The 13,088-nt window shown below is 41.1% G+C and overlaps 1 protein-coding gene across 1 annotated transcript in view; it reads left to right on the top strand.

Annotated features, from left to right (window-relative positions):
- CRMP1 (collapsin response mediator protein 1) overlaps positions 1 to 13,088 on the top strand; it is a gene marked incomplete at its 5' end in the record, with an annotated part of 33,398 nt that overhangs the window by 17,715 nt on the left and 2,595 nt on the right. Inside the window, 6 exons of the mRNA XM_010187446.1 lie at positions 1,526 to 1,646; positions 2,748 to 2,904; positions 6,930 to 7,071; positions 8,625 to 8,795; positions 10,028 to 10,207; positions 12,760 to 12,925. Of these exons, the coding sequence (XP_010185748.1) occupies positions 1,526 to 1,646; positions 2,748 to 2,904; positions 6,930 to 7,071; positions 8,625 to 8,795; positions 10,028 to 10,207; positions 12,760 to 12,925 (937 nt within the window). The remainder of the gene's footprint in view (positions 1 to 1,525; positions 1,647 to 2,747; positions 2,905 to 6,929; positions 7,072 to 8,624; positions 8,796 to 10,027; positions 10,208 to 12,759; positions 12,926 to 13,088) is intronic.

Raw genomic sequence — 13,088 nt, 5'->3', positions numbered from 1 at the left:
AGGAATGCGGGCTGTAGAAATGCAAATATATGAGAATGGAAAGATGCTGCAAGGCAGCTCATTTTATGCAGATCTCTTATAATAAAAACCAGGCTCTGGCATGCATCATCTCAGGCATCTGGAAAGGGTTTCTTTAATGAGAAGGAGAAGGTGGAGACATGTGAATGTCCCTTAATATACACAGTTCAGACCATTAATGGGATGTTAGAGGGTGGTAGTGGGAAGTGACTGCTATCCTTGAAGACTGAAGAGGCAAGGCCCTGGGGATTTGAGGCTAAATTTGAAGAGATTGTTGTGGTTTGCAGCTCTTTATATAACCTCTCCCCAAGGCAACAGGAATCAGCTTAATTGGTCGCATTCCTCTATTGAACTGTTTATATACTTTTTCATTTTGCTGTTTAACTTTCACCTAAATTATTCTAAAAGAATTGAGTGGTTTCCTTTTAATGAGAACAGGGGCGTAAGGAAAATCTGCATTTGCAGTTTCCAGAAAGGAATTTTGCATCTTTCTGACCATGCGTCTGACCACCTCAGCCCCAGCTCTGAGATACAGAGGTCCTGCCACCTTCCCTGGTCTTCTGTGGGTGCACTGGGGACTTCCATAGCAAATGTTGTGATAAAAGTCCTAGGACAACCTGAAGTGACAGTCTGATTTAAGAAAAAAATATTCTACAAAACTGAAGAATTAAGCCATGTGGTATTAGAAAGGCTAAATTGCTCAACTTTTCTAGCACAACTCTTGGAGAGAAATTTCTGTGCCATTGAGTCAGTATTTTCAGTCACAGTGGAGTTTTAGGTATTAAAATGTTGATACTGTGAGTCCATCTGGGAAGGAGGTATAAAAGTGATGACTGGAGGAGGAGTCTCCAGAGCTGCTGGGTAACACTGCTCCTCCATCTGAAGGCGACAGCTTTATGTGCCCACATCCCAGATGGCTCCCTGGGAGGAGACTGCCGCTGTGCTCACTGACAGAGGGGACATCCTGGGCGAGGCTTCAAAGGCTTTCATGGATTATGGACTAAATTCAGTCCATAGAGCTAAAGATGCTGCTTGAGAATACTTCACATTCACTGTCATCCATTCTTATGGAAAGATTGCTTAGGGTAAGCTGCCAGGGATAGCTCAGAGGTTGTCTCTGAGCTGGGACAGTGTTTCCTTGCCTTATTCTCCTTCCAACTGCAGGGTAGAAGCCTGAAGCAGAAAGGTGGGAGAGAGGTAAGAAAGAGCCCCATCAGCTGCTTGGATGTGACTTTTCCTGGGGTGCAGGGAGCCAGGGAGCTGTATTTGTGCCGAGGCAGCTGTATCCTGTTGGCAAGTACAGCCTGGCTGTGGTTACTCCTATCACAAAGTGTCTAAGGTAGAGTTAGCTTCCCCATTCCCAGCACTGCATCCCTCTCAATGGAAAAAACAGAATCAACTCCTGAAGAGTTGTTGCTAAACAGTGAGAAACATGTCTCAGTCCTCCAGTTCATTTTTTCTTCAGTCTGCTTTTGCAGTTAACTTTTTCCCTCCTTTTTTTCCTCAGCTTGAAGCAGAAGCAGTTTTTCGTGCCATAACCATTGCGAGTCGAATAAACTGCCCAGTGTACATCACCAAGGTGATGAGCAAGAGTGCAGCTGATATCATTGCACTGGCCAGAAAGAAAGGTAAGAGACTGCCTTTTCTCTCCCAAAATTTTTTTGTTGTTGAATAGAAAGTCAGTGGAACAGCCTGTACATTTTGTCCCAAATCACAAGATACAGGGAGAGGTTACCAAAGAATGGTAACACCATTACAGACCCTAAATATGTACAGCTGTGAAAGATGAAGAGAAATCCTTCTACATTGTTCAGTTGAGAAACTCTTCCCATGGACTATAAGCACCCCCCCATCCTCTTGAAAATGGCATTGTAACTCTTTATCCTCTCTTCTCTTTTACCTTTCTTTTAGATTGCTGTATCTCTGTTCATGAGAGGGAGATATTTTCTTCCTAACATGGTCTAGCACATTCTCTGTGTCTTTTGGGGATATTCTGGGGTATTACTCTCTGAGAGGTGACTGAGGCAGTGAACCTGCTGTTAGAGATGCCTGGTGCTAATTCCTGGCCTTGCTGCTGGAGGCTGACCCCATCAGACCTGCACTGGGGACATCTGTGGGTTGGCACTGCTCACTGGAGCTGTGAAGGGATCCAGGTTACAAAGCAAAGGCTTGTGAGCCTGGAGGCAGCTGCTTTGGAAGCTGCGTTTGCGACTCAGGACTGTTCTGCTGGTTGGTGCTACCAAGCGTGTGAGCAATATGGAGAAGCCAAAGAGCAAAATATCATCTTTATATTTGTATTCTTGGAGATTTGGAGTATGATGCTGGGGACCATATGCTGCTATCTGCTGGTGCTGTGCCCAACCTGGGAGTTATAAAAAGGCATCTGTCTGCTGGAGCCCATCCTCCATCAAAATTCACTCCGAATCAGAGCAACAGAAAGAACAAGGCTGTGACTAAAACAGTACAAATTAAACCCAGATCTGAACTGTCTCCTTCTGGATTAGGAAGGGAGCTTTGTAAATACTCTGATCAAAAGCATGTGTAGCCCAGAGAGCCTCCTGATTAATTTTTTATCATATAGACAAAGCCAGGACTGCTTAATTTGGTGGGAGCTATGCTGGCCACATAGCAATATGTAAATTATACATGGCTGCATGCAGCAAGCAGCATAATGTGCTGAAGAGAGAGTGGATTGTAATCAGTTCCTGTAAATCTTTGCTTTCCCCAAGGTCCCCTTGTTTTTGGAGAGCCCATCACTGCCAGCCTGGGGACAGATGGGACACATTACTGGAGCAAAAACTGGGCCAAGGCTGCAGCTTTCGTGACCTCGCCACCCCTGAGCCCTGATCCTACCACTCCAGATCACTTAAATTCGCTCTTGGCATGGTAAGATCTTCTTTTTTTTTTTTTTTTACAGACTGATGGTCAGGCGTGTTCAAAAGCCACATGGGATGAAGCATCTAGGGAGCAGCTCAGTTTCCTTTAGACCAGTCTCATACACGAAACAGCAGAGGAGGGACTGTGGAAGATCAGGATTGGTAATATCTCTGTGTTTAGGTGTTAGTAAGGTGAGCAGGCGTGGACCCTCCAGATCCTGGTTAGTGTGATAGAGAGGCAACTGCTAGTTATTCAGGAATTAATTCTTTTTCTTTCTGCTTTTCAAGCAATTCCTAGTTGTTCAGCTAAATAAACAGCCTCTAGCCCAGGACTTCAAACTGGCTTTCTCCCTAGGTCTTTGTTTTCTCCAGTATAATTGTTAATATATGTTTGGATGGCATCCTCGCCATCCAGAGTAAGCAACAGCCTGGTGGATAGACCCCCATCTGTGGGAATAGGCTCAGTTTTAAGCCCCTGGTCATATAAGGCAAGAACAGCTCCTGAAATCAGGGTTGTCCCCAAATGCAAAGATACCTGGAACCAAGAATTTCCTGGTGCATGTTTTGACAAAGCTGGTGAGGGCTGTAAGCTGTGAGCACTTCTAAGGATTAGGCTGTCCTAAACTAAATTGTAAGTGTTCGTGGCAGAGTTCAGTGGTTTTAACTCCTGTGTATTGCAAAGTTCTGACTTGGTAGTTTGCCTTCATCTGTGATGGAGCAAAATCATATAAGGTTACTTGCATTTAGTTCTTGCAGCCTTGTTTCGACTTTTAGCTTGTCTTGTGTCTTGATACGTTCCAAGGTCCTCAGGCTGTGAGTCAGCAGAGATAAGTGGTACATATAAAGAAGGTATTTCGGGCAGGAGAAAGAAGCCAGAGTGGATTACGTAGGAGACTGTCAGGGACTTAGGTGAAGACAGGCTCGTGACTGGGAGCCATCACTTGACAGGACAGGGGAATGGCTGACTCTCTTTAGGCTGGCAGAGAGAGAGTTATCACTAGAGAGATGGAAGGAATGTGGACAACAGAGGGACAAGTGTCTTTCTTATATAGAAGAGAAGACATCAGCAATGCCTTGCCAGAAACCCAGGCTGTAAATATGTTCCTAAAATTGTTTTCTGCCTGTAGCCAACTGTGGGTCTTCTTTAGCTTAAGCAAAAGACCATCTGCTCTGAAATGATAAGGAAGTTCACAGCTGAAGTCCCACCAGGACAGATTGCTAGTGCTGGAGTGAGGAACTCAACTTATCATTCAAAACCTTACTTCACACCGTCATCTCACCTCCCCTCTCTAGGGTTTCCTGTGCTCTAGACCAGTAGAATTTGAACCTTAAAAGCGACCCACTGGTCTTCAGAAAACGTTTTCCTGAGGTTAGTTTTCCATGTGACTGGCAGGCTGTACGGCAGGCAGTGCCCTTGAGCCTGGTAACAGAAGGCCCCTGTGTGTGATTCGGGCTTGGGCAGAGCTGCCCTTTAGGTGGATGGACACATGTGTGTGATGGGAAGCTGCCATGAATCAGTGCTGCTGCCGTGTGCACACATCTCTCCTTGCACGTGGTGGGTCAGGCTGTGCAGTCCACCAAACCCAGGTTTAAACTCGGTTGCTCTAATGATGCTGCGTGGACAGCACTATCAGTGAACGCAGTTGAGCTGTGAGTTACATATGTTTCTGGTAAGAATACACAGAAATTTGTTCTGTTGTGACGGTCTGGTGGCAGAAATAGTTTCCCATAATTGAGCTTTCTGTTTCTTAAAATAAGGACAAGGATGAAAAATTGTTTTTCTGATTTGATCTGTCACTATCAGCACTGTGTAGTGTGAAGCTCATTGTATGAGGGTAAGGCTCTTAGCCAACACATGTGAATGTGTATGAAAATGTTTGGCTCTTTACTCTATCAGACATGGCTATATGTTTTTTAGAAGAGAGTCCCAAAATAATAGTATGTGGGTCAAAATGGATTAGCTAAAATAGCAAGAGAATTTTTAGAACTAGAATCCAAATAATGACTTTTTTTAACACTGACATCAGAAAGACAAACTGAGGAGTAGTCACAGAAGTTCTCATTATCCTCCAAGCATGCAAAAATGGCTTTTTTATTCCTAGTGGCTTAAAGTCCTAGATCTTAAATGACAGCAGCTTAGCCTGCTTTCAGTTTTAATACTTTAAATCTATACTGTGAAACTAAAATAAGAACTGTATATTTTATCAGTCTGCCAAGCATTTGTGGGGAATTTTATGCAAGGATGATGGTGAAGACAGTATTTCACTTTTCTATTGCACTGTTCATCAGGAGACCAATATTTTACATTCATTAAAAAATCCTTACAACATTCCTCCTCTGCGAGTACACAGCACACTGCTTCTGCTGTATTCCACAGGAGGTGTTGATTTTTCACTTTGAGAAGTTGAATGTTTAAAAATCCAGCATGTCTCATGAGGAGTGCGGTGCATGCTATTAAATGTCATTAAATGTCAGAGGAGGGAGAGAACAGAGTTCAGAGGAAGCAACTGCTTTCTATCTTCCAGGTGTAGGAAGTACTAGCGTGATATAAGAAGCACAGCGTAACCTCAGGGAAGTGGGCAGTGATACAGGACCTGGCTGTGACATTCAGGTTTTCATGGTTATATTCATCAGAGTGCAGAAAAGAGAGGGAGGGTGAGCTGCAAGAGGCTTAGCTGACAGAAGAGGAACAGAAAGGAAGAAATGGCATTGCAATCTCCTCACTTTACTGTTGTGTTAGAATAAACGAATGCATCACTGATGGATTTGGTTTAATCCTAGGGAGTAACACCAGGCAGTCATTAATAATGAGGAATAGCTAAAACATAGCTGCCTTTTCACCATTAAGTATATGGGTTTGGCCTCTGCTGAAAAATGGATGGATAGATGTAAGCATGGTGAAAAACCAGAAAAGAGGCCAAAGTTTCATCTCTGTCAGCAATTATTAGGGCTGGCAGCCCAGAAAATTGCATTAGAATTACTGATGTGTGACCCTTTTTTCCTCAGTGCTTGGCTATTTGTTAACTAGCTGGAATCTAAATCTGTGGACCAGCATCATTCGGATGTTTCAGAGCCAGAACTTACATAATCAGTTAGAGAAAAGGATGGGACATTGCCCTTCTGGAGTGATAGAAGAGAAATCATAGTGTGTTTTAGTGTGCTTGACTTCTGTAAGCTTAATCAAGACCAAAAAATATCACCTGTTTCCTGTAGATATTGAAGAACCTATCTTCTTTTTTCTCTTTCTATTTTTGCAAGATTCTGCATGGTGCTTATGTTCTTTCTTCTTATTCCCGGGAGCAGCTGTGATCCAGTTCTGTTCTCTGCAAAAAACCAAAACCTAATTAGACTGAAAAAAACCCCCACTTTAATAAAAGCATTATTATTTGGTAGCTCTTCTTGTGTTTTACTCCATGCCTTTTTCTGTGTAAGACCTTAAGTCAGACAAATCCAGAGCACATGTTTGGCTTGCACTATGACTTTCTTTGTTTAATTAGAAGGCTACCTGATAAAAAACTTACTTTCCTTCTTTATTTTGATGGTTCTGTTTTGGAAGGTCAGACTATAAATATTTGTGTAAGAACTGCAAGAAAATTACATGTGCAGGGAAGAAATATGAGGAAACAAGCTTGATGCCTATGACTTTGCATTGTAAAAATTGCCATTCTTTTTCCACATGATTATGAATTTATCTTGAGAGTGGCAGGGATTTCATACAAGCTTCCGATCATTTCTTTAATCCTAGAGTAATCCTTTTCACTGGTTAGTGGGCTTGTGTCTGATCTTTGCTGATAAGCAGCCTGAAACCCCTAGTGGGCTGAAATCTGGGATTCCAGGGTGCTCCTGGGGGAAGGTGGAGTTGTCCAGTGTCATTATTGCTCTTGAGTGAACTGTAGCCAAGACGTAAAGGCTGCTGACATGATATACAGCCTATGCCTCCTGTGTGTAGGCTTGAAAGGTCCATTCACAGCTTGCCGGAGACCAAGGTAACCTTGGTGACGCCTGGTCTAAACCTTCTGTGTGTTAACTCCACAGTGGGGACCTGCAGGTGACGGGAAGTGGACATTGCCCATACAGCACTGCCCAGAAAGCCATTGGAAAGGACAACTTCACTATGATTCCTGAAGGGGTCAATGGAATTGAGGAAAGAATGACTGTTGTCTGGGACAAGGCTGTAGTAAGTAATTGCTTACTTTTATGGACTAAAAAGAAATTGAGTGTTGGCTGAATAATGAAAGCCAGGAGACTCTTGGCTAGTACATAAGTGACTTTCTAATATATTTCTGACAAATCCCTGAGAGAGAGCTACTGTGAGGTGAATTGTGTCTTTCAAAAACCTTCTCCAGTTTTTAAACTCAAGGCTGTGTTTCACTTCTGACAGTGCAACACCTTTATGTTTTATTAGACCTGAGGCTTCACAGGCTACACCGCTCCATTTTCTGGTTGTGTCAGAGTGGATGCTTCTCAGAGACGTACTATCTGGAGCAGTTTAATGATTTTGAAGTGGACCTCATATAACCAGGATGAACGGATTGTTTGAATTTAAGAAGTGTCTCATCGTTTTTGAGAAATTTCAAATGGATGGCAGCTGAGCCCGAGGCTAGACTGTAAAATGCTTTGAAGGAGAACATTGCATGTAATTCATACTGGCATATTTTGCTGTGGTGTGCCGGTATAAGTTAGCAATTTTTTGATGATTCCATAGATCCTAATATACAATGATATTCTCCCTCCATTGTCCATCTTCACATACACACCCATATGTGCGTACACACACACACACACACACACACACTCATTACGTTACACTGCATTGCACTCAAATGGATATTGCAGACTGGAGAGTGGTAGTATTTACAACGCTCTCGGGAGCACTTCTCCCAGACTGTGTTTAATAACCACTTTCTTTAGGGACCGCTATTGAGATTGCAAGCACAGGAGCAGCTTCAGATACCTGCCCTGTAGGAGCAAAGCAGGGAAGCAAGCAAAGGGCAGCCAGCCAGTGCTATTTCCCTTTTGGTAGTCCCGAAAAGGGATGGAGCTGTGACAAAGGCTGCAACATGGGATTTATGGGTGGTAACATTCAGTCCTGGACCACTGCAAATCTCATGTTATACCAGGCAGGAGATAAACATTTACTTAATATTAAGAAGTTTGGCACTCTTCTTCCTCGGAATGCTGCTCTTGCTTCTTGTCAGGGAAGACCCCAAAATATTCTATTGAGAAATCAAAATGTTGCCGTGTACAGCTCCTATTAAGCCATCACTGACTGTATAAAACGTTTAATTAGTGGTGACATTTCTTGATGCAAGGGCTTTATAATTGGGATTGTATTACTTAGTTGTATAGGTTTGGTAATACAAATGGTGGAATGGACTTAATTTGCAAGAAATCTTTCTAAAAGAGTCTGAATCTTGATCTTTTTTTAATCTCAGAATACTCATATCGGTTTCTTGGTTTTAAAATCTTTAAAACATTTAGATGGATAGGCATCAGTGTGTAGAGAAAGGGACCTTAAATAACTAAGTAACCTGATGGTATCATCTGCATTAAGGTTTTATTGGCTGTTTGTTGGGGTGCCAGAAGTAACACATTCACTTATTTGAAACCCTCAAATGCTGTGCCTTGTATAAAATTCTGCTTGATAAAACCTCTGTTTAATGCACCATCATCATATATAGTAAATCCTCATTTTTTAAGTATGTTTTACTCAAGTCTCATTGTTTTTAGGCCACGGGCAAGATGGATGAGAGCCAATTTGTAGCTGTCACCAGCACCAATGCTGCCAAAATCTTTAATCTGTATCCAAGGAAAGGCCGGATTGCTGTAGGATCGGATGCTGATGTGGTTATTTGGGATCCTGATAAGGTGAAGACTATAACAGCTAAAAGCCATAAATCGGTAAGGAGAAAAGGAAAACCAGCAAAGAAGAAATGTCACTGTTCCTTTTCAAATGTTGATCTAATTCATGTGAACACCAAATATATGGGATATAGAGGAGTGGTGTAACTGCCTACTCCTATTCTGAAATGAGTGAACATTTCAGAAGATGAAAGTATTGAAATCTTGCATTGAAAGCACTGGGATCAGGAAGGATCTCTCTTTTCTCTGCATATTAACACTGCACTATTTTTGGATGCTTGCGGCAGATCTGTAAATAGGTGTGAATCAGCAGGTCTGCAGCTGAGGTTCTTAAAACTGTGATGATAAATGCAAAAGCAGCTCACTTTTTTTGCTTACCTGGAATGCACCCAGTATTATAAATCATATTATTAAATCAACAGTATTCTAAATAATGACAGATGGTTAAATATTTTTATAATGCAGTTTGGAGCAGCTTCACAGCTGGGATTTTCTATTTAATTCCAAAGCTTTGCTGCATACTTCTTTACCCTCAGTGCAGAGTACCAGTGACTCACAGTTGCTTCAATTTTTGACTGTGACAGGTTTTATTTTGTGTGTTGTGTATCTCAAACTTGTTATCTTATTGTTCAGTGCTTTGGTCTTTTATATTGGGGAATTATTCCAAATGTTTTACTGGAAATCCAGTAATATGGCTTATATTAAAAAGGCACAAACCTTAGAAACCTTTAAAAAAGAAGTTTAGGTGATTTAGTTTCTGTTCCTCTGTCTTGGAATCTCTCTGTATTTTCAATAATCACCTGCTTTTTAACAGTCATTCCCATTTAGATTCAGGCTTTCCTGGTCCTTTCTGGACTTTTTCAGACAGAAATATGTGTGCTGGCCCCTTTGAAATTCGCTTACGTGGTCACAGCACGTGCATGGTGACACCCTGTCCTGTGGGTATCTGTCAGCTGAGTCACAATTTTCCTTCTTATTAAGGTGATTGCACTTCTGGAAGCTCTGGATAAATACAGAAAATCCTCAAAAACAAATGAGATAGAGTGCTGATGCAAAGTGAGCAATGGAAAGGAAAAGTCTGATCCAGAAAAGGTCTGATTGGAGAGATGCTTTTAAATCACCTCATATTGTAATGCATTGGTTTTCCTTCAGACAAAACAATTTTATACATCTCTAGTCTAAAAAACTGTGACTACAAATATAGACTGTAAGTTACTAACCAAAAGAGATCTTGTACCGAACTTGCAGTGAATGTGTTGGTTGATCCTCAGGCTGTTGAGTACAACATCTTTGAAGGAATGGAGTGCCATGGAGCCCCACTTGTGGTCATAAGCCAAGGGAAGATTGTGTTTGAAGATGGAAATCTGCACGTAAATAAGGGAATGGGTCGCTTCATCCCTCGCAAACCTTTCCCTGAATATCTTTACCAGCGGATCAAAATCAGGAATAAGGTAATCTCAGATATTATTTAATCTTCTTTATAGTTGCACACTCTTGGAACCACAGTTGCATGTTACTTTATTATTATTGTGCTAATATGAGTCCGTATCAGATAGAATATATGTAACTTGTTGAAAATGTGACTAAAACTTTGGCTCCTCTACAAGTGTGAACTGATGTAACTTAATTAATACCATGAGCTTCAGTGAGTAGAGCATATAATTGCTAGTTGGGCATAATTGTCCAGCTGTGCAGGCTTTTAAAGGGAGCTGGAATAGTGCTAGAGTTTACTTTTAGTTAAAATTCAGGAAAAAGATAAAACTTCATTGGGAGGAGGGTTAGCCAGAAGAAAAACAGGATTTTAAATTGTTACTGAGCTTTGCATACTGAACAGCCACACTGCAGAGAACAAAAGCATGTGAGCCAGAGATACTCATTGTATTTGCCATCTCTGAACTCTTGTTGGTGCATTTGCTAAACTGAGTATTAGCAGCATTCACAGTTCAGAAAACTTTTATCTTGTGTTTAATAAAATGCTTGGGAAATGACCAAGATGAGCCACTTCTGGTTTTGAATTATATCAGTGCTCCTCTGTTGAAAACCAGTTGGCTTGGCACTAGGTTGGGGTTATTTGAAATTACTTCTTGCCACTGTGCAGAAAAGTCACTGTGTGAGGACGCATAACAAGAAAAATTGACTAGAACTCCTATTTTCTTCATAGCCTCTGAGGATGGCAGCTGAAATTAAATCTACAGCAGGTTGTTGATAGTTTTTATCTTTCATCATTTGTTGTACAAATTCTATCCAAGCTGGGGGATACAAAAGGTCTGCATGTCTAACAAGAAGAGGCACTGTAAAAATCAAATGTACCTGCAAATGTTTTGCAAAATACCAATCAGTATTGCACTTCTTTGCTTTAGATGACATGGGCCTTCTCTGCACACTCGCCTCTCAAGGGGTTAGTGCATGGGAGTGCTATGTAATTTAGATTATTATTATCTGATAATTATATATAATATGTTAATATAATAGACCAGAAAATTCAACAAATTGTGTATTAATTATATAAATATCATTTCAGCAGTGAAAGCAACACTTTAAAAGCAAATATCAGAAAGCGGTGTCTTATACCAGCAGTTTGCACAAAGTAACCTGCATCTTGCAAATGGGCTTGGATTTTGAGAAAGACCTTTGATTTTAGGTACTTGGGGAAAGGTCTGTGAAAGGACGAAGAAAAGGACTGATATTTTTGCTCTTGCAGCTCCCTCTGCTGCCTGCTGAGAGGAAGGGAGGGCAGATTCATGTCCCACTATCAAATCGTATTGTTTGGAAATACTCAGAAAAACTCAGTGATGGTCATATCAGCCACCATATGAATATGTCAGTGCACAACAAAGGAATATGCCAGTGTGAAACAAGGGGCAGCAGAGCAGCATACATTTATATAAATAGCAGTATAAATTCCTGTCTCTGTGGGTCCTTATGAGATGGATGCATTGCTGTGATTGGCAGCTGCTCCCTTCTGGGCAGTAGTTTTGGCTCAGCCTGTAAGATGCTGACTCTTCTGAGCCTGATGTCCCTGTCACTGAAAGCAAGGAAAATGCATTGATTTCTTTAAGAGCTGGATCAAACCCCTGTGAATAGTGTCTTTCCTATACGGTATTTTAATTTCATTGTTAACCTCTTGGGGAAATGGTTCCGAAACAATAATCATGTAAGCCAGAAATTCAAAAATTATCTTCTTGATGAACTTTGGATTCTGTGATGCAATGGCTTTTTAGGCTTTTCCTGAAAATTGGAACTGTTTTTGAAAAATATTGTTTCCTACATTTCAGTGGTTTTAAGGCCAATGAGGCTGTTACAGTTGTGTTTTCTCATATGCCTCATAGGAACTGTACAGGGATAAAATCTGGAGACCTCAATCTGCAGTCAGAGCTCAAATGATAGATACTCTATTGACAAATAATGAAAGATAGGCCCCATGCCACAGTCTAACGTATAACTGCTTTCCTAGTTCATTCTACGATAATAAGAAGTGGAAAATTTTGAAATTTTAATTAAAAATTTGCCACCACTTTTCAATGAGTTCTGATGAAGATAATGAGGTATTTGAAGGGGAGAGCAGAGAAAATACAGGTAGGAGTGAAATTGCTACAATCAGTACGGTGGGTAGCAGTCTTGCAGCAACCCAAGTGGGATTCAGCAGCTGAACCAGCCCTGCTGAAGAGCCTCTGGATGGAGAAAGAAGGGGTGCTGATGTCTGATATTACTTAAACATCTTAAGTCAGACCTGTTGCTGATTTCCTTTTCTCTTCAACTGTGAAGGAAACCTAACAAGGATCTCTCTGTCATTTTTATATATATATGAATGGAGGGAGGAGGCTTTATAATTTCCTACATATATAAAGCAGACTAATTTTTATGAGAATATAGATGTGTTTTTACTTCAGCTAATGCAGAATATAGGTCTGTGCTCAGCTGTCTCTGCATATAGGCAGGATTATGATTAGGGAGCAGTATCATGGCATTCATTGTCTGCATTTTTATTCTTCTCTTGACCTAGGTGGGAGGACTGCAAGGAGTCTCCAGAGGAATGTATGATGGGCCTGTGTACGAAATCCCAGCTACGCCAAAATATGCAACTCCTGCACCCTCAACTAAATCCTCCCCTGCCAAAAACCAGCCCCCACCAATCAGAAACCTCCATCAGTCCAATTTTAGTTTATCAGGTAAGTCAGCCTGACTGATCAGAAATGTTTAAAGTATTGAGTATGGATTATTGGTGATAAATTTCAATTATAATTACCTCTTTAATCAAATATGAAAGGATTATATATACTCACATATATGCAGATGCTTATATATGTGTGTGTATGTGCATATATATATTTA

Source organism: Mesitornis unicolor, unplaced genomic scaffold, assembly GCF_000695765.1.
Source record: "Mesitornis unicolor isolate BGI_N332 unplaced genomic scaffold, ASM69576v1 scaffold16106, whole genome shotgun sequence".
NCBI classification, from domain to species: domain Eukaryota; kingdom Metazoa; phylum Chordata; class Aves; order Mesitornithiformes; family Mesitornithidae; genus Mesitornis; species Mesitornis unicolor.
This window is presented reverse-complemented; position numbering and strand designations above follow the sequence as displayed.